This window comes from Neodiprion fabricii, chromosome 1 (assembly GCF_021155785.1).
Source record: "Neodiprion fabricii isolate iyNeoFabr1 chromosome 1, iyNeoFabr1.1, whole genome shotgun sequence".
NCBI classification, from domain to species: domain Eukaryota; kingdom Metazoa; phylum Arthropoda; class Insecta; order Hymenoptera; family Diprionidae; genus Neodiprion; species Neodiprion fabricii.
In genome coordinates, this window is record NC_060239.1 from 31,956,418 (window position 1) to 31,978,240 (window position 21,823).

At 39.5% G+C, this 21,823-nt stretch overlaps 2 protein-coding genes across 7 annotated transcripts in view; one reads left to right on the forward strand and one right to left on the reverse strand.

Annotated features, from left to right (window-relative positions):
• The window catches only part of LOC124174376, a 37,660-nt gene extending 16,685 nt beyond the window's left edge, over positions 1-20,975 (forward strand). Inside the window, exons 1-5 of one of the 3 annotated variants that reach the window (XM_046553472.1) lie at positions 7,641-7,970; positions 17,986-18,261; positions 18,337-18,676; positions 18,856-18,993; positions 19,663-20,975. In XM_046553472.1, coding sequence (XP_046409428.1) covers positions 7,853-7,970; positions 17,986-18,261; positions 18,337-18,676; positions 18,856-18,993; positions 19,663-19,789 — 999 coding nt within the window. In that variant the 5' untranslated portion in view covers positions 7,641-7,852 and the 3' untranslated portion in view covers positions 19,790-20,975. Of the gene's footprint in view, positions 1-7,640; positions 7,971-17,985; positions 18,262-18,336; positions 18,677-18,855; positions 18,994-19,662 lie in introns of those variants that run through there. The other 2 variants (XM_046553473.1, XM_046553474.1) reach the window with 2 other exon arrangements.
• Positions 9,845-16,443, reverse strand: LOC124174365. Of its 4 annotated transcripts, none has more exons than XM_046553435.1 (4): positions 15,993-16,443; positions 11,764-15,423; positions 10,835-11,225; positions 9,845-10,765 (listed from the first exon to the last, which is right to left on the reverse strand). In XM_046553435.1, the coding sequence occupies exons 2-4, from the start codon at positions 13,828-13,830 to the stop codon at positions 10,461-10,463; spliced, it is 2,763 nt and encodes a 920-aa protein (XP_046409391.1). In that variant the 5' UTR covers positions 13,831-15,423; positions 15,993-16,443; the 3' UTR covers positions 9,845-10,460. The 4 variants fall into 4 exon arrangements, with proteins under 4 accessions (XP_046409391.1, XP_046409392.1, XP_046409390.1 ...); XM_046553436.1 differs by lacking the exon at positions 15,993-16,443 and having other exon boundaries at positions 11,764-12,592; positions 13,038-13,161; XM_046553434.1 differs by having other exon boundaries at positions 11,764-16,443.
• Positions 20,976-21,823: the final 848 nt, after the last annotated feature.

The following is a 21,823-nucleotide window of genomic DNA, read 5'->3' on the forward strand; positions in this document are numbered from 1 at the left end:
GAAGTAAGGCTAACCCCTTTCCATTTTTGGCGAAAATTTTCGCGATTTTGAAAAGTGCTGGAATCAATTAATTGTAGCACTGATCGGACGTAATTTTGCGAGAGAAATCGATTGGGCGCAGTCCCAATACGCTGCGAGTGGTGGGTCAAAAGTTACAGCCAAAAAACCAGAACCTCAATTTTCGACATTTTTCAGCAGGTGCTTTTTTGCTTGCCATTTCTCACCTGTTGGTCCTACGCTCTTTTCGCTGCGATTTCTGAGTTCCTGAGGGTCCAATTGGTCAGATAAGGGTCGTTGAAAACGAATCTGAGACCAAAAGTTTTTTGCCAAAAAAAAAAGTAAGGCTAACCCCTTTCCATTTTTGGCGAAAATTTTCGCGATTTTGAAAAGTGCTGGAATCAATTAATTGTGGCACTGATCGGACGTAATTTTGCGAGAGAAATCGATTGGGCGCAGTCCGAATACGCTGCGAGTGGTGGGTCAAAAGTTACAGCCAAAAAACCAGATCCTCAATTTTCGACATTTTTCAGCAGGTGCTTTTTTGCTCGCCATTTCTCACCTGTTGGTCCTACGCTGTTTTCGCTGCGATTTCTGAGTTCCTGAGGGTCCAATTGGTCAGATAAGGGTCGTTTAAAACGAATCTGAGACCAAAAGTTTTTTGCCCAAAAAAAAAGTAAGGCTAACCCCTTTCCATTTTTGGCGAAAATTTTCGCGATTTTGAAAAGTGCTGGAATCAATTAATTGTAGCACTGATCGGACGTAATTTTTCGAGAGAACTCGATTGGGCGCAGTCCCAATACGCTGCGATTGGTGGGTCAAAAGTTACAGCCAAAAAACCAGATCCTCAATTTTCGACATTTTTCAGCAGGTGCTTTTTTGCTTGCCATTTCTCACCTGTTGGTCCTACGCTCTTTTCGCTGCGATTTCTGAGTTCCTGAGGGTCCAATTGGTCAGATAAGGGTCGTTGAAAACGAATCTGAGACCAAAAGTTTTTTGCCCAAAAAAAAAGTAAGGCCAACCCCTTTGTGTTTTTGGCGAAAATTTTCGCGATTTTGAAAAGTGCTGGAATCAAATCATTGTGGCACTGATCGGACGTAATTTTGCGAGAGAAATCGATTGGGCGCAGTCCGAATACGCTGCGAGTGGTGGGTCAAAAGTTACAGCCAAAAAACCAGATCCTCAATTTTCGACATTTTTCAGCAGGTGCTTTTTTGCTTGCCATTTCTCACCTGTTGGTCCTACGCTCTTTTCGCTGCGATTTCTGAGTTCCTGAGGGTCCAATTGGTCAGATAAGGGTCGTTGAAAACGAATCTGAGACCAAAAGTTTTTTGCCCAAAAAAAAAGTAAGGCTAACCCCTTTCCATTTTTGGCGAAAATTTTCGCGATTTTGAAAAGTGCTGGAATCAATTAATTGTAGCACTGATCGGACGTAATTTTTCGAGAGAACTCGATTGGGCGCAGTCCCAATACGCTGCGAGTGGTGGGTCAAAAGTTACAGCCAAAAAACCAGATCCTCAATTTTCGACATTTTTCAGCAGGTGCTTTTTTGCTTGCCATTTCTCACCTGTTGGTCCTACGCTCTTTTCGCTGCGATTTCTGAGTTCCTGAGGGTCCAATTGGTCAGATAAGGGTCGTTGAAAACGAATCTGAGACCAAAAGTTTTTTGCCCAAAAAAAAAGTAAGGCTAACCCCTTTCCATTTTTGGCGAAAATTTTCGCGATTTTGAAAAGTGCTGGAATCAATTAATTGTAGCACTGATCGGACGTAATTTTGCGAGAGAAATCGATTGGGCGCAGTCCGAATACGCTGCGAGTGGTGGGTCAAAAGTTACAGCCAAAAAACCAGATCCTCAATTTTCGACATTTTTCAGCAGGTGCTTTTTTGCTCGCCATTTCTCACCTGTTGGTCCTACGCTGTTTTCGCCGCGATTTCTGAGTTCCTGAGGGTCCAATTGGTCAGATAAGGGTCGTTTAAAACGAATCTGAGACCAAAAGTTTTTTTGCCCAAAAAAAAAGTAAGGCTAACCCCTTTCCATTTTTGGCGAAAATTTTCGCGATTTTGAAAAGTGCTGGAATCAATTAATTGTAGCACTGATCGGACGTAATTTTGCGAGAGAAATGGATTGGGCGCAGTCCCAATACGCTGCGAGTGGTGGGTCAAAAGTTACAGCCAAAAAACCAGAACCTCAATTTTCGACATTTTTCAGCAGGTGCTTTTTTGCTTGCCATTTCTCACCTGTTGGTCCTACGCTCTTTTCGCTGCGATTTCTGAGTTCCTGAGGGACCAATTGGTCAGATAAGGGTCGTTGAAAACGAATCTGAGACCAAAAGTTTTTTGCCAAAAAAAAAAGTAAGGCTAACCCCTTTCCATTTTTGGCGAAAATTTTCGCGATTTTGAAAAGTGCTGGAATCAATTAATTGTGGCACTGATCGGACGTAATTTTGCGAGAGAAATCGATTGGGCGCAGTTCGAATACGCTGCGAGTGGTGGGTCAAAAGTTACAGCCAAAAAACCAGAACCTCAATTTTCGACATTTTTCAGCAGGTGCTTTTTTGCTTGCCATTTCTCACCTGTTGGTCCTACGCTCTTTTCGCTGCGATTTCTGAGTTCCTGAGGGTCCAATTGGTCAGATAAGGGTCGTTGAAAACGAATCTGAGACCAAAAGTTTTTTGCCCAAAAAAAAAGTAAGGCTAACCCCTTTCCATTTTTGGCGAAAATTTTCGCGATTTTGAAAAGTGCTGGAATCAATTAATTGTGGCACTGATCGGACGTAATTTTGCGAGAGAAATCGATTGGGCGCAGTCCGAATACGCTGCGAGTGGTGGGTCAAAAGTTACAGCCAAAAAACCAGATCCCCAATTTTCGACATTTTTCAGCAGGTGCTTTTTTTCTCGCCATTTCTCACCTGTTGGTCCTACGCTGTTTTAGCTGCGATTTCTGAGTTCCTGAGGGTCCAATTGGTCAGATAAGGGTCGTTTAAAACGAATCTGAGACCAAAAGTTTTTTGCCCAAAAAAAAGTAAGGCTAACCCCTTTGTGTTTTTGGCGAAAATTTTCGCGATTTTCAAAAGTGCCTGAATTAATTCTTTTGTGCACTTTTCCGACGTAATTTTGCGAGAGAAATCGATTGGGCGTAGCCCGAATACGCTGCGAGCAACGGATCAAAAGTTAGAGCCGAAAAACGAAGAATTTCAGCCGCCATTTTTCTGCTGTCGGTCCTACGATCTTTTCGCCGCGTTTTCTGAGTTCGCGGGGGTTCAACTAGTTTAGTAATGGTTGTACAAATCGATTCAGAGAAAAAATAACTCAGGGCCAAATAAAGAGCAAGGCCGACCCCATTTGATAATTTCGCCAAAATTGCGATGAAAATTCTCACTACTCAGCGTTTCATTAGCCCACTTCGGCCCATCCAGATTGACTTCAGGACCGCGTCTCCCTGGCTCTGAAATCGCAGGAAAAGGAAGACTTACGCCGAGATCAAGCTTGAAGGAATTCTCCAGCCCAAATTGAGCGGATGCGAGCAACGCTGTTACCGACTCATTCAGATTTCATATAGCTATCATTTCGCGAGAGAAATTTGTTCCGGACAGCCTTGACTCCTTGCGGACGCCTGACGAAAATTTTTTACCGAAAAACATAAAATTTGCCCCGGATTCACATACTTGTAGGGAAGGAGAAATACAATCTGAACGTAACAAAGTATCAATTTCAGTTTATTTCATGTGCTTCAATTATTGTACATGTGTTAGGGTGTTAGAGTATAGTTTCTCAACAATTCGTCAAATAGTACGTATTAAAGTTAATGGTAAACAGACATGTAAAAAAGTTATCAAACATTACGTAATAAATATGCCTATCATATAAGGAAACAGTAGTGCACCATCCTATTTCTCAAGCAGTGTATAAAAAATGTTGTACGATTAAATATATATTATATATAATAAATATAAAATAATTGTAGTTTATAAGTAGTTCAAGTTTCGTTCTGTGTACAGGCGGAATTGTATCTCTGCAGGATGCGATTTGTATATTGTATTGTTAGTATTTGACGCAGTCTTGATTGAAATACAGAAATAAATGAACATATGCTTTTATTTATTTAACTGCTGAACCCAGGAAGTTTGGAAAATCGTTTTTCCATCCCCGTGAGTACAACAGTTTGAGAAGTTTCAATCGATTCTGTCGCATGAAGATTTGGCTCCGCAAGTCACAGAAAAAGGAAGGCTACCCTCTTTGGTCATATCCGTCAGATTAAATTCCGTTAAACGCTACGTGCCGACGGTTCTGAAAAATCAGTAAGTTTCAATGGGTTGTAGATTCATCGGAACCTGTCCTCTCTATCGTGTACGTTATACAATTAAATTGTGTTTGTCATGTAGTTTGCTATTATGGATTACCCAGTTTAGCGAAGACAACAAGTCGAATCAACTGATTGGATATATTCATGCGAGTAAAAATTTCCAACTATATTAGCCATGTCTCCATATGTCGGATGTGATCTCCAAATAAGTAAGATCAATACCTTCATAATTATAGCAATTGGGCGGGTTTTTCCCTCTTGTCTGACAGATTTGATGTTTCAGACGAACCTGTAAAACCTGCGGTTTCTCTGATGAGCCATTCGGTCTGTGCATGTAAAAACTTTACATACGTAACAAGTAGAGAAATTAAAAATTATTTGATCAAGTCGTTTCCTATCTACAAAAATTAAAATACATATAGCAGGTTGAAAACTACAACAATGTCTAATGCAACCAATGTTTACGTACAGACATTTGACGAAATAAGTGAAATTCAATTGCTTGTACCATCCACGATTAGGTTTTGATGCCGATGAAAAACTACAGCCCAATTATTGACGAAGCTGAAGTTAGTAACGTTTCTGAAACGAAACATCAGGGCAAAATTTATTATTGTTTCATTTTAGAATGACTTCCAGTGAATTGGCTTTTCAAAATATGAATGTGTTTTATTTAGTATGGTTTACTAAATTTCAGACAACCCTGAAGGTGTGAAGCAATGATTTTTTCTAAGCATGCATCGTTACAATAACGTTACCTTCTTCAACTTCATGATTATTTGGTGTTCCCATGCGTTATACACACTGAAAAAATGAATTTTCTTCGCGAAAATACCCAATTTCGTTTTTTTGGTTCGCCATATTTATGCTGTTAAAGTTGTGCTGGGTAAAATTCTTTAGAGAATAACAAACCTAAAAAAAAAAATAAAAAATTACACGACATCGGTAATTGAATCTACACGATTCTCGACAGCGGTCTAAGATTTTATTTCGTCCGTAACCTGAATGACAAAATGTATTATCATATAATATAAACGAGATCTGTTGACTTATCGTACCACATACCTGGTAGTTGAAATTTCACTACCGAAGTCAGGCTGGAGAAATTAAGTAGAGTAGTTTCTCATTCACTTTTACACGGATGCTACGAAACGAGTGAGGCTGCAGTCATAAAAACAGGAATATTCATTTTAATAGTTACTTTTATTAGACGACATTGTAAACCAGTTGCTTGACCTGTGACTGAAAGCGATTTTTGTTTAGCTTTCGTAGGCTAACTGCCGTCCAAAACAGGCATTCAGAGTCCATGGCACGATCCGTCTACAGTAACAGACAGTTTGATCTGGAATCCGACAAAGAAACACCTTTTACTTTACTCCATATTAGTCTTATCACAAACATCATTATCTATTGAAGTATACTCATAAGGTCTGAGTTATTTCGAGACAGCCTGTAAATTAAATGCTTGATGAATCACGCGACGATAGTAATCTGCGGGAATAGATCTCAAATAATCTGTATCAAGTGACTGTATAGCTTACCGCAGACCGTTGTAATGGTTACAAAATAATTGGGCGATCAGGATAGCTACGTCAGTGGCGGGGAGGAGGTTCTTTCCATACTGCTGTCCCTGGGCTGCACGTGCACAATTAAACGGTAAACGCCCGACTGGGGTATGGATCTTAATTAATTCGCTCCATTCTCCCCATTTCGACACGGAATAACAATGTCGGGTTTCGTGCTAACGTGATATTTTCCACGGAGTCGGTCGACATCTTTTTCTCCTCACCACAATACGTGGCAAGTCATTCGTGTCGTAGACAGCAAAAACATATATAATGACGAAGTTCATTCTATTACAAATCCTCAGTGGCTAAAAATTTGCAGAAAGAAATTTGCCGTAAATTTGACGAAGATGGCTGGGTCCTGGCGATCCCGAGTTCCTTCAATCTCTTCCAATACTTTCCGGTACAGTCTTTGTCGTTTGTTGGCTGGCAGTGTTAAGGAAAGCTGCGGAGTGGCAAAGCGTACGAAAAATTTTTCCTCCATTGCAACAAACATTTGCAATATACTTACGATGTAGGAAGCCAATTATTTCCATCGGCGCGTTTTCCATTACGTACGTGTCCGATTTTTCAAAAGCAAATCCTACCAAAGCTGTCCCTGCGACCTACGTACCTCGATTCGACGTCCTGCACTAAAGCGGACAAAGACTTTCTCTCTAGTATACTTTGACAATGAAGTCGCTCGGGAAACGCGCGACAACTCGCAGGTAAGGATAATGAGGATGAGGAGTGAGCTGCATATCTAAGTACTCCCACACGCCGCGGTTTAACGCGTTGCCTCCGACACAATCTTCGTGCAAGGATCTAAATCGGCCGGCGTTGCTGGTGCAGCAGGTGGAAAGGAAGGCGCAAGGCGTACCGTGAACGCAGTTCATTCCCCTCCGTCGTGGATTGATCCACGCTACCTTTTCCGCGCGCAGTCCGGTCGTCTCAAGGACTTTTGTACCTGTGAATGTCCCCCGTGTACACCAAGTACATAGGATACACATGCGCGTGTATCGATATAGGCGAGCAAGGAGACGGGATCGGGATCGCGGTCGCAGGGTAACTCTAGCGGTAGCGAAAACTCGTATTGTCGGACAACGGACTCGCCTTCCACCGATCCCGAGTACTCGAGTTTACATTTTTATGGCCACCTGGCCGATTGTTCGGCTGATTCGGAGCACAGCTACGAACTCGGCTCAATGGATGAAGGATGAAAAGATACCTTCTCCTACTTGTGCGGTTTCTTTCGACTATCCGACCCGGCGACTGTGCAGTTTACTCCCCTCCGTGTTTCCCTCGTAATCGTTGTATAGAACGAGACCAGGTTGACGAAAAAGCATATCATCTAGATCGGAGCCGACTCTCAAGCTGTCCACGAAGCAATATTTGAGCTGAACGTAGAAAATTACAGGTTCCGTCGACGATTGATTGATCTTTGCAAAAATCGGTGGATGATTGTCGGCGATGAGGGTAATCCGTGCGGATACTTATTAATCAATACATACGGATGATCTCACCTTCGAAACTTTCTGATATTTTTGGTAGGCGATGCTAATTATACATGCCGAGGCGGGAGGAATTCGCGCCGGCTAACGGTTTCGCGAAAACGTCGGGGAGCCGAATTGATCGTTAAGCCGCGTCGCTGGTGCACCCGATGCTAATTACGACGAGGTGTGTGTCGGCGAGATCGATAGTGCGAGCGTGAATAATACATATTGTCATTCCTTCGAAGCCCCTCGATTTCTCCCCTCTTTTACACCCGGCAACTAGCCAAATGCGGGGCAAGCTTAGTATCCGCTGAACGTGTGACACTAAAATCTGTTTACACCGCGCTTGCAAATCGGGCAGAGATTTTTTTATCCACTCGATGGTATCGTGCAGGACGATTCGGGTTTCTCGAACCCCTGGTCCTTCCGCCTGGCCTCGTTCCATCGGTGCTAAAGCCGGTACCCGTTACCGTTAAAAAAAACGCAAATAAAATTATCGATTTTCGTACCCGAAACATGAGTGGAACGCAATGTCTCGATGCACTGCAGTGCGGAGCAGAATTTACCGAAGTGATAGGATCACTTCTGAAAACGTGTTTCGAAAAAATGAACGCACGTATGCCGTTCGTTTATGGTATTGCCCCTACACATTAATTCCGTATTATTTTCACAAATAAATACTGCTCGGCTGCTGTGGTCAGGCAAGGCTAATTTTGTTTTAAATAACCATAAGTTGTACGGAGTCAGACCTGTTCGATGATCAATTACGCGATAATGCGTGCAAGTTATAACGATCAATAGATCGTTTACAACTGTGCGGCTCATCTATTTCAGAATTCTAGGCAATACCTCTACAGGGAGAAATGGATGTTTATTCTGCACAGTCACTACAGACTTCTTGACGTATAGACACGTAAGAGAATCTTGTTTGTGACCACGCGCTTTCTTGGTCTTCCTTTCCCCAGTGAAAGTAATTGCTTAGTTGAGTTGAATAATCAACAAATTTTTTCCATCTTTTACAAAGTCCTCGGTTGTTGGATTGACCTTGTATTCTGAAACCCTGGTGTTTAATTTTGCAACGAATTATTCTTCATGAATTTTCTGTGTTCTCCAGAACTTGACTGACGGTACACGTTAAATACGAATGGGAATTTAAGTGGGCGCGTCAATGCGCCTGATTTGACAAGTATAATATTTGGCGTGTTATTTGATTCTATTGTGTTTTCGAATCGTCAAGTTCAGGGATTATGTGGTCTTGAGAGTTCAGGTTCGGAGTTGGCTGATGTTTTCAAATCGTAACAGTTCCCCGCAACAGTTCCAGTTCTAGGTTCTATGGCAATTCTGACAGTCGACTGGGACGCTGATTTTTCGCGGATAATTGACGTGTTTTTAATTACCAGCCGCGTGAATGAGCGACCTCTTACATTTAAATGTGCGTCCGTTATATGAAAGTCAACAATTCTGCGAAGAAGCAAAAAATTATTCACCATTAACTACGGTGCGGATAAAAGATCCTGCCACATAAATTGACCGCCGACAACCGTTAAATGGTGGACGGGTCGTCATTCACAAACAGTCTGCAGTATCAGAATAATTTTATCAGAAAATTAAAGGGAGCGGCAACTGGAGTTTTACATAATATTTGCGAGTCCATAATAACCAAGAAAATGCCTTCCTGCGATAACATATCTACGACTTTGTACGTTTAAGCCTGCACGGTAACAATTTTCTACACTATGTTGATTGATTACTCGACCTTATCTTTAATTTATGTGCAGAGTTTCTCGGTGTCGAACGACAATGAAGTCAAAGACAACGTTCACGTTGACGTTTCGGTTCTGAAGGGGGGCCCCCCTCAGAAAACTAAAATAATATTTATTACATACAGTAACATGATATAAGTTATGAGTGAATGTTCTTCTACACGTAAAAAAAAAAATACAAATTGCTACAGAAGACTTTCTGCAACATGACAGATGTATAGTGCACATCCCAACCGATTTTCTATTCTGCATACTGCGAATCGGCATTAAAAAGGCGAGATTTAAGAATATCGTGCTAGCAAATTATGATAATGTGAGGTGTAATATTCAAGTGATTATGCTATGAATTCAGCGCCTCAGGGTCTCCAAGACGTAACGGCAAAACCCCGGCGAAGAGTAATCGATTGCATCGGCAATTCTGGCTATATATTATGTATTTTTTTTTCCTTTTCAACTCGTTTCAATCTTCGATCATTCTTGTTTCGCTCCACTTGTGGATTGTTACTGTTTCGTCACTCTGTTTTAATTTATTTCCGCAATTAGTAGCCAACACTGGTAGTTAGCTATCACTTGGTCACGCGAACGTATTTATAACGTGATCGTTAAATAACTCGTAATTCGCGTGGCGATCACATCTTTTCAATACAACATAATTTCTCATGATTTTTTATGCCAATAGCGTAAGTGTTATGGTCTCTTGAAATCAAACGAATCATTGCAATCGAGGGGCTTACCACTCTCATAATGACTGTCCCAAGTATGACACCATTGCATATGTATTTCACATATTACATAGTTATTACACTGGTATTACATGTATGGCATAGGGATTACAATAGTATTGCATGTATTGCATAAGTATCCCATAAGTATTGCACGTATTCCACAGATAGTGCACAAGTATTACATACGTATTGCATATGTATTACACATAGTATTACATGAATTACATGACCATTGCATGACTATTGCATACTAATTATACAACTATTACAAGACTATTACATGACTATTATATATTTATATAGATACACATTATATTACTGTAAGATGAGTATTTCTCAGTATACCTATTAACAATGGTTTTTGTCTCACTGTCATTAATTGCATCCCTGAAGTCTTGCTTGAATTACATTAAATAGTTTATTGCAACTATTTTTTTATAACCTCTTTTACCCTCTAAATTTCATAATAAAATTTGCAAATCAACCTTTAAATATAGTAAAGAATAATTCAACGCAACCATAATTTATATATTATAATAATATTCTCTGTATATTTATGCTAATAGTACTCTGGAGAGGTTAACGATACATAATTATATATATTTTTTAGCAATTGAGACGATCTTCAATTAACTTTTAAATCACAGCGTACTCTAACAAATCAGAATCACTGAATACATGATGACGTCTTCGGTCAATTTTCGGGTTGCTCAGAATTAGCTTTATTTGATCTCCTGTTACATAACTTGTATCGTCCACATCTGGAAAAACGAATATGGAGCTCGACGAATTCGTCACTTTTCGCATGAATTTGACTTCATAATCTTCCTCGCAATCTCTGTCTCTTGATTGGATACTTTTAACAACGCCGATGTAGTATTTTTTGGTTTTTTTGGTGAGAAATTCGATCAGCACAAAATTTCCGATATTTGCATCTTTACCTGAAAATTCAAAACGTTGTAACCAGACGTGCAATGATTTCAAATGAAATTTTTTCACAGCAGTATTACCTTGGAGTGAAGTTGTAGGAATAATCTCGAGGATTAGTTTCAAAACTAAATCCGAATAAAAAATATGCCCATCAACTATCTGTGGTGTTGGTAAAGTTCGCATATATCCAGAAATGCATTTGTAATCATGTGACCCCACTGGTGCCGGACGGAGACTAGAACTTATTAATCTATACCAGGTACATAGTACGCCAATACTTTCATTATTGACGTCAGCGCTTAATCTGGAGTATTCTCTTTGTGGGTCTGTTTTTCCAGTTAGATAGACGAATCCAAGAACAAGGCCTACTCTGTATTTCGTTTCTGCCTCAGTGTCTTCTCTAAAAAGCATCCATGTCCCTATACTTATTTCCGGATTCTCTTCGACAGTATTTGATCTAGTAGCTGATTCCTAGAAAAACAATAACATTATACGGAGAACCAAGAAGTTGAAAATTAACACTTTTTGTAGTCATCACAACGACAGGATGTGCCAATGATGGAATCTAAAAAATTTATGAGGTTGAAGTTCGTAACGTTAACGTAACGACACATTATTTGAAAAAAAACTATGTTTTTCAACTTCGTAATTGCTTTACAGAGGCTGTAGTTCTGATGTGGGTTGACTTTGCTTGATTCAAGCCACTATTTATTGATTACTGCATTTCTAAAAAATTCTAAAGTTGCAAAATGGCGATTTTCTTCAAATTGTATCGTCTCGTTAACGTTACGAACTTCAACCTCCTAAAAATTTAGAATCTCAACCAATTGCCGCATAAATTATACAACTCTATTCGTTGGGGTTATACATTTACCATAGAATAATGCTGCATTATATTTTTTTTCTAGGTGTAGGTAGGACATTTTCCGCAGTATTTTAATGAGTCTGGGTCATAAGGAAAGATATTCATTACTTATTTAGGAAGAGTTAATATCAAGCTAATAAGTACCTTCTTGGACAAATGCGGCAGTTCGATTTCTCGTACTCTCTGAAGTCTGTCGCTACTTAAACGGTGCTTGGTTTTATTAAGCAGCCAACAAATGGACGATTTTCTAACGACGTATTCGGCTTGCGACGAATCACGCACGACTGCAAATGGACTCGTTTCATTTAGTTGAACTGTTTGGGTGGAGTAATTTTTGAGTTCCAAAGTTCCTGTTACAGACTGCAACGTAATCATATCATGTTCAAGTTCTGCAGATATAGTGTCTTCATTTGCGCTCTCCGTTTCCTCGCTGATTTCTTCGCTGTCAGATTCGTCGTCTGAGTCTAGTTGAATAGACTTTGCAGAAAAAGGCAGTGTACATAAGATATTGTTGAAAAATATACCAAGGTTCCCGAGATCTTCAATAGCTCGACATTTCGCGTCTTCAACGGTTTTCTGTATTTCTTGATTAGAAGGTAGTGGATATGTGTTGACATTGATTACACTTTTTCTCTCCCTAAATCTTGGAAATATAATATTTTCTGACTCTTCGATGATGATTTCATTTTGTACTTGAATTCTATTGAGACGATGAATGATGTCCATCATGCTGCAGTTGACAATAGTCGAGTACGTGGATGACATTGAACGGACTTGTCGGAAAAAGCTTTCACATGGTTGACTACTATATAAAGATGGCAGGAAGAGTTCTGGTTGGTCCGAATCTCTCAGGCGTATGATGACGTCAATAAGCGTATGAGCATTTATTTCAATGCATGTGTAACAGTTGGAAGTTATAAAATTTTTGCCCAAAGTGTAACTGTCATTTGCCGAAATCCATGCACGCCACATCCTTAAACAAAACACAGAATACCAGATGCTAAATATTCTTTCCAACGGCGTTAATTCAGAATCGATGTATGAAACTACGGTGTTATGTAGTATTTTCAAATACTGACATGTTCCTTCGCTGCCAGGTACTGTATCATTGAGTAATTTTCTGACATTTTCTTGACATATTTTTTGAACAGAAGGGAAATTCATTTTATCCTTTGGGTCCAAGTCAGAATAAGTTATCTGGTGTTTGTCTTTAGATTGTGACTGTATCAATAGTTTCAGGTGACTAACAGTCGCTATATTGTTTCCCATCGGCAGAACAATTGAGTTTTTGATGAAGCGATTTCTTAGCTTTGTACCAATGTGTACAGTATCCTGGCAAACAAAGTACTCACTGCAAAATTCACTGTTGAACCATGTCCAATTTTCTTTACCAAAGAGTAAATCAAGATTCGAAATACCTATTTGGCTTTCAATCCTCATCGCTTTTAACAATCTTGGATCACCATCCGAAGAAAATCCTAATACTCTTATTCCGAATTGCTGACATTGTTCGTAAATAAATTGGAATCTGTTAAGCACGTGTTCGGCTGTGAATTTATTGTCGGTTCCAAATATGCACAGACAAAATGACGCCGCATTTTTTTGTAAAGGCTGTGCCATAATTGTGTACGCCAAAGAAGCAATTGGAATATTTTGCATCGTTTCTTCCATTACTTTTGGTGACGTTGCCATGAAAGATTTGCACTTAGGCATTCCATTTTTATCTGTTGGTAATACCAACCCAATTAATTGGTTAGTTTTTGGGTCATATTGCACGGTGCCAGTAATACGCGTCGCATCTTCGCTTACCCATATGACTAGAGGCAGGTCGGCCTTGATTAAGTAATTTTTCAATTCCTGCAATCGAAGCTGCCCTTCAATGATGTCTGGTCCGTTTTCTAACAAATACCGACTGACAGATGAGGGGGATGGTAGAGGCAAGTTCGCGCATAACGTTTCGTACGACAATCTTCCACCAATCATGAAAATATACGATGCAAACTTTTTCACTGTGCAATCGTATCTGTTCCCGCAAGATTCGGCCTGACTTTGTTTGTCAGAAATTCTCATCAATTTTCGTACTAACAAGTTACTTTTACTGTTTTCATTGACTGTTGGACAAGACTTCGTTAATTTTTTCGATGCCGATTGTGCTAATAAATTTTTCACGCAATCCTTTAATTCTGCATTATATTTCAACAGCAATTCCATTTCGTTCAATGTTGGAAAATAATATGGAATCGTTCTCTCTGTAGTAATACTCTTCACTCTTTGTCGGTAGGATTTGTCACTTCTAGTTCTTAGATCTTTTTTAATTTTTTTTTCACAGTCGGAACTTTTTGTATCTATAGTCTTAGTATTTTTGGTATTACTAGTCAATGGGGTTGATAGAATTTTCTCGGAACAAAGAACCCCTTTTACATTATTCCGAGGTTGAATTCCCCCTGTAACTCATCATTTGTACTTTCAACTATCACAGCTTGTGATCTAACATCCGATTCATCATTTGGCTTGTCACGTGCAGATACTTCGAGTTCTTCATCGCTTTCAATTCGATTTTTCGACCGTTTAGTAGGTTTCGCTTCCGTTTCGTCATCACTCTCAATTTCTCTAGTAATATGCCTTTTTCCCCTGCTTTTTTCAATTTTAATAATATCCCTTCTTATTTCAACGGGTGTGACTAATTTCACGTCTTCGATAATTCTTGGTAAATTTTGGCCGAGCTTCTGGTTCTTGTTTGCGATACTGTCGCTCAAACTAGCATTTGTATTCCAGTTATCATTGTCATTGGTGCCTTTATCGAATACATCCGTAATAAGTGGTTGAACCTCGGGTTGAACCTTTTTACAACTAGAAGTAAAAGCTGTAGTGTTAGCGACGACGTTTTTGAGAACATTTGCTGTATTTTTTTCCGCCTGACCCGATTTTGTATCAATTTTATTGCTATTGTTATGCTTGCGAGGAAATAAATTTTCCTTCGAATTTTCCACAGGGTTCAAAGTCAAATGTTTTTCCTTTACGTGCTTCATAAAATTTTGACATACCCAACGAGTTTTCCTCGGTACTGATTTCCCGTATTCGGCTTTATGCGCGGTAATTTTAGTTTTACACAGGCAACACGATATTTTCCCCGAATAGGTAATTTCTTCGTCAACGTCTTCTTTGACAGATACCTCTATATACCGATTTTTAGGGCTTTCTAAATAATCTTTGAAGGTTTCTTCACCATCTGGTTGCTTAGAAAACCAATTTTTAATGAGCATGTATAATTGATCTTCTTCACTCAATAAGTCCTGTGATTTTCGTGACTGTGGATCTGATTTTTTTCCCGATACAGCTTTTAGCGTTTCCTTGGTTTCTTTTTTTGCTTTGATGTTAGTTAATTTTTCATTAATATCCTGTTCGGCCGTAGCAAAATGGTTCAACCCCTTTTCTATAATATACTTCTGAATTTCGAAGAGGCAAAACCTATGTCCTCGTAGTATGCGGAATTGTTCAGGTGTATTACTGTAGATACCGAAGAAGTCTGATTTTGTGTAACCATCTTCGCCTAACAATCCCAGCATGTCAGTTTGGGCAAATTTCTCCATTTCTAGAAAGGCTTCGCTTGAAAGGTTTTTCAGAGCGGCCGCTGAATCGAAACCCAGACAGGTGAGGAGATGCTTCAGGTACAACGGTGGATCAACTCCAAGTTCCTTCCTAATTACGACCCAAAACTTTTGTTCTTTAACATTTCCAGCGATGGTCTTCGCCATACTCTCCTTTTCTGCCTTGCTCGCTGATTCCTCCATGCCTAACTCCAAGCTAGTTTTAGATCAAACATCACAGTTACCTGCTGACATTGTGAATGTCAACTAGAGTGATTGATTCCAAAATATAGTACAATTTGTGACACTTCTGGAATGAACAATGAGTAAGGAACCAGGACAAACTGATAGAGATCTGATTTCTTAGAACTTTCAACGAAATCGTATGTTTTCATGAAGTCAATTGAAAAACGCATAATTATTGAATCTATTTGGAATTTAATTGAAATAATTGATAGTGTGTCACAATTTTTGAGCACTTGTAGATGATTCTGTCCTGCACTATGCGACAGTTAGGATTTTTCTTTTATTTTTCATTTCATAAATTGGTAGGTGGTAAAAAAATTAGGTCATATTCTTTCTTTTCTCTTGGATTGACGCAAACTTAGAAGCAATACAACGGATCGGAAATTACAACAATATCACGTCACCCATGCTAAGGTATATTTACTTATATTTATATAACAAAAACCGCTGAAATTCAATTGCCTGTAACTTTTGTACAGGTCAGCAAGAAATAATTGAATATTTGCCAGATCTAAGCGACAGATTAAATTAAGTACGTACCTTTCCGTCATTCACGTGTTGTAGCCGGCAGACTCACACAATCAAGTCGAGAAATAACGGTCCATAGGTTATACAAACAGTTGCCAATACGAATTTCAAGGTTATGTCACGAATCCGGTAAACACTGTAAAGCGCATGCGCTTGGTACTGCGCGCGCAGGTATTACATGACTATTACATGCTGTATTACACAGGTATTTCATGGTATTTCATGACTATTGCAACCACCATTACATAATATTACACGACTATTACATGGTATTTGCATGATATTGCATGACTATTACAGGGTATTACATAACTATCGCACAGTATTACACGGCGTTACACTACTATTGCATGATATTACACGAATATTTCATGGTATTGTACTGAGATTACATACCATTGCATGGACATTACATTTGCAGCTGTCCCAACTATTACATGAGTGATAAACCCCTCGATTGCAATACAACTTAATTTCTTGTTACTTTTTAATGCCGATCAAGGAAAGTGTTCTCATCTCTTTATATTTAATATATCACTAGGATACATTCGTCAGGTGAAACTGTCCTACCTGTCTAACATCTAGAAAAATCACTTCACCCATACTACGCTGTGGATATTATTCACAGTTTATTGTCAACGGCACGTTCTGCGTGCAAATATCTGCACTAAATTGTTTGGCAAATCGATGGATTGGCCGATCGATGAAATGCAGAGAATTCAGTACATCGCGTCTTTATATTTCATACCACATGTTCCTTGGCACGTGATGTTACAGCGGCATTAAGAAGCACCTTTCTTTCAGCGCATAGCCGGACGAAACGAGCAAGGCTCTAACCGTCGCTTGATGTTTGTGACCTGTTCCCAAGTTGCGTTTGCGACTCACGTCTGCCGGCTACAGCGTAAACTGGTAATAAGAAAAGACCGGCTGGCTGTAATCGAGCCTGTCAGCCCTCCTGGAATCCCCGGGTTAACCACAGTCTTCCTTAACTGCACCGCGTCTATCGATCGGTGCAACGTTGCCCGGATCGACCAAATCGGGCCATAATGTCACCGCAGTGGCGGTCAAGCCACTGCGATTCACAATTATTGTACAATTTTCCGAGTTATCCCTATCTGTAGTGATTTTTATCGAGAAACTCGAACGATGCTATGCAAATAACGACGATCATACGATCGGTAATCAAATCAATTGGACAGATTAATGCGTCTAGATTGAGTGTAGTCCGAGATCGAGTGTAGTACAGTCAATCATTGTAGACGCAATTAAATGATGGTCGCATACATACATTGTATGAATTAATTCATGCGAGTATGCTAATCATAAACGGGACGGATCTTTAAAATAAAGCAAAAAAAAACAACATCAAAAATACGAATATGTCACAGTGGAACTTCGTAGGGGGGAGGTGGGATGTGGTCTGACCAGAAAAATAATCGAATCGGTATTCGTATTTAATTATATCTGTGTCAACACATTCAAGAGGGATTCGGGCGGATTCGGATCCGCGTAGTCGGGTCTTCAAAAAGACCGTTATACAGCATTCCATTTTTGATTGTACTTAACAATTTGGCGATTGTACGAGGCATATTGTGCTAGTCCAGACCTACTTAATCTGTTCCGATCTGGTTCGCGTTCGCCTTTGCTTTTATTTCAACCGGGAACCGTACATTCGTGAATAGACGTTGGACCAGACGTCCTAAGAAATTTATCAACATCACACGACATGACGACTGTGAAGCTCCGGGCTATCTTACTTGCGTGCGTGCGTGCGTGCGTGCGTGCGAATAAAGTTCGTCTACAATAATATAGTAGGGCCAAATATAATATTCGCAAACTGTGCCACGAGAGCACCAAGTGCCGGACATTGGTTATACAGGGATAACGGAGTTCGGCGTCGATCCGATCCTCTCCGCACGTTTCCTGCAGCTTCGTTGTTTTTCACTCACCAATGATTGATGCCGAAGGCCGTTACATATGTATGGGTGAACCGTTCTTGTTTCAGTAAAGATGCTGCCAAATATCGGTCCGCTCTTCTGTCTGATGCTATTCCTCGGAGTTTCGACGCCTCAGAATCATCCCGGGGATGCCGGTGTCGTTCCTGACGATGGGGCCCAGGTTCACCACCGTCAGAAGAGACTGTTGTGGGTTACAAATGATGGGAGAATCGCCTTGCCTCCTGGCACAGTGCTGACCATAACTCCGACGATTCTGTTACCCTTCGTGAGGTATCCGCCTTACGGTTTCCTCAGCAACATGTCGATGAGCTTCCCGTTCACCAGTGAGTTGCCTTCGCCGTTTCACGTCTTCCCGCCTCCTCAGACGCGCAGATTATAATTTTGAAATTTCGTTACAGTCGACTTCGACAAACTGGGCCTAACGGACAATGAGAATCCTTACGGCGCTCTGCCCCCCGTCTTCGGCAGAGCGTTCCAGAGCCGAGAGGCAGGCATGGCTCTCGGGGATTTCATTGCTTCCTTCATGAAGCACAGACTCCAGAAACGCGAGGTACCGGAAGTTCCCAAAAACGCGTTCCAGGGTGGTGAACGCGCCTTACTCTACGGGATAGCCGAAGACATGCTCAGCCAGTTCGGAATGGATGGCAAAGCTTGCCTGCTCCGAGCAATATGCGAGGTTCACGGTCACCCTCTGGACAATTTCGGCTTCGTTGGTGAAATTATACGGCTTTTTTTCACGTGAGTATTTTGAGGGCATCCATCATAACTCACTCTATGCGGTGATTCGGAGTATGCCGGTTGTAAAACACGGACAGGTGTTCGAAATATCGCAAAACTAGAACGTTGGCCCGCCTCGCCCATAGAACCAGGTGATTCGTTTTAACCTAGCATTAATTTTTTGCCATCTGTAATTTCAGCGCGAGCAAATCGCCGTTCGCTGAACTGATGAAGGATTACGTCGATGCAGAAAAAACGGGAAAATCGCACGGAGAATGCTGGCCATACTTCAAGGCGTGTCCGAAGTCACTGTTCTTGCCATCATCAAACAAGTACATGTGAGTTATCGGGCAATTATTACCTCTGCAGATGCGAATGCCTAGTTGGTGTAACAATGGCGTGTTTTCGGAACGAGTTCAACTGCTCGCTGATGGCAGTGGTCAATATGGCATGTGCGAAGACTGTAATTATGAACGCTCCATTGCTTCGTTGATTGAGAGCTAATTTGCAGTAGAGGTGTTCACAAGGCCTGACCACGCGTTGTAGAGCCAGCCAGATTTTGATTGCCCTGCAACTGTTTCGTATCAGGTCAACCATCAGTGCATAACAAAGCTATAAAATTTGGGCAACGGTTGAATTTTATAAGAGAATAGGCGAATTTAACCGAGTACGTGACGTGTCCGTCAAAGCAAGTAAACGGTGAGACCCAGATCTCAGGCCCGAAGGCTCTAGGAAGCCTCGAGGCACAAGGCAATGGCCAAGATTTAGGGATTCCCCAATTGTCATGCACAAGAAGTTGTTGATCCCATCGCCAGATACGGTTATGTGGTATTCACATCAATCAGATCGAAGTAGGCGATTGAACCTACACATGTAGAAGCTGACAGAAAAAAAGTATTAGACGGTAGACGAACTCTTTCGTTATACATCCATTGCAGAACTCAAAAACGACGCGATAAAAATATGCTTTAAATAATATATAAACCGGCATCAATTTTGTGTTACAGGGAAGATTCCGTTCACACGGAAGGAGAGGTTGATTTTGACGACGAGTTCAATAAGATTCCGCAAACTTTCGAACAGGAATCACCGAAGAGGACTCCGACACGGAATACGATACATCCAGCTATGTAGGCTTTAGATGAATATTTAGATATCAAATCATTTCCAATTAGCAAGAAAAATATGAAGCACGCGATATACGTAATGCTCAGAGCAAAATCGATCAAACTGCAGTGGGATAGAGAAATAAGGTATATTTTTTGTTGATCGAATTTTGATGAAAAATTCGCAACGTTATTTCATGCCAATAATGGTGTGCGGAAAACCGTAGTATTGATTACCTGTGAATTTTATGGAATCAATCATTGCTGCTCTACAGGTTGAAGTAATCGCATTATTTATTATCACTACGTGTCATATGATTATTATCAAATATCTGGTGCTGTGCAATTTCACGGAAAACCGACTGTTTGTAACTTCGGTACGTGACGTTAAGTGGTTTCGATACAATTAGTGAAATATGACATACAGATATTCACGTTTTAATCATAAATCGATAAAGTGTATATAAAAATGATGAAGGGACTCAGGGGAAAACGAGTGATGAATTTTTTTTTAAGAGATTTGTGTAAAATAATAAACATTACTGCGAATAATTTATAGTATAGTAAATTACTTACTATGGTCTGTAGGAATGCTATATTATATTACTGTTATCTGTATATCTGTTTAATTTAAGGTAAGAACGTGTTAGGTATATTGTAAATAGCATACTGTGTGAATGTGTATATCAATGTTGAAATAATGAAATAAATTATTTAATATATTGAATGACGTAAAAGAGTTTTCGTATAAATTGTATCCTTAAATAAATAAGTGAAAAATAAAAGCAATGGCACAAGGCCGAAAAGAATATTGAGTAATTCGCGTTTGTGTAGTTTTGCGTTACGGGGAGGTAGAGTTGTGATATACGTGTAATATATTCATAGGACGATAACAATATCAACAAACAGCTATATTTTTAATGCTATTTTATTTTCTACCCCTTCAAGATATTCAAAGATTTGAGCCACTACAATTTGCATATTATTTTTAGTTTACTTATATATTATTTAAATTGCTTCGTTTTTTTCGTTCTTTCTTCCTATCTTTCATAAAAAAAAAAGTTCAAGATAATCAATACTATGGGAATTCGGAAGAGAAATGTACTTTAGCCCCTTCTATTGCATGTTTTTGTCGCACTGTTATTCATCCTCATTTGACGGTTTGGCCATTTCTGTTGTCTGATAATTTATGTTTCTCGTATTTTACATTTGAATTAGTCTAGAAAAATTTTCAAAGCAAGGATATTACACTCGAAACGCTTATACAAAAGCCTATATTTTATTACTCTCGTTGAATCGACTGCTTCGTTGTAAAAATTTTTACGGTACATCAATCAATTTAGGATAAGGATAAACTACAATCCAGACTGCATGAAATTGAAATTCATATATTTTCAGTTTTTTTTTTATTTTCTGTAGATAAAAAGAAAGGGTCAGACCGTGAAACAAGATGTCGAAGGAAATGAAATACGGTAACTAATTATGCTAAGGATTTAGAAAAGCATCAGAAATTTCTGATACCATTTATGCAATCAATCTTAACGTGCGATTGATCTAGCGCGTTTGTTCAATACATTATGGCTGTAATGTTTTTACGCAGCATTAGCACTTGTAAAATAACGTTAGCTAATCCTCGTAATATTTCTGTATGTATGAACATTACCAAATGAGATAAATTCTCTGGTCAATAATATACATAATACAATTTATTCGATTTATTTAATGCCTATTCGCTAAGTATACTCTGTGTTAAATAAGACGGTATATAATATAATAAATCATTTCAAGTAGCAGCCACTTGGACACCCCTAAAATTAAGCTTAGGTAGGTATGTATATGTATATGGTTCTATGAACGACGTATTAAAATTCATCCGTAATAACTGATTAGAATTTGCGATATTATATGGTAAATAAAAATTAAAAACTATACACCTCTACATCAATACTATATCCTTACCCACATTACAATAAATTATCTATAAAATCATATATTTGACGGTAATAAAAATTGATTTTTTATTCGAGGAGATTCGACAATAAATCATTTATCATGGTAATTC

Excerpts from the sequence above, each read along its gene's own strand:
- LOC124174365 (XM_046553435.1), bottom strand. The coding sequence starts at position 13,830 with ATGGAATTGCTGTTGAAATATAATGCAGAATTAAAGGATTGCGTGAAA. Across the intron at positions 11,226-11,763 it reads TGCCGCATTTGTCCAAGAAG|GAATCAGCTACTAGATCAAA; the intron begins GTACTTATTAGC and ends TTGTTTTTCTAG. Across the intron at positions 10,766-10,834 it reads TCCTACAACTTCACTCCAAG|GTAAAGATGCAAATATCGGA; the intron begins GTAATACTGCTG and ends TTGAATTTTCAG.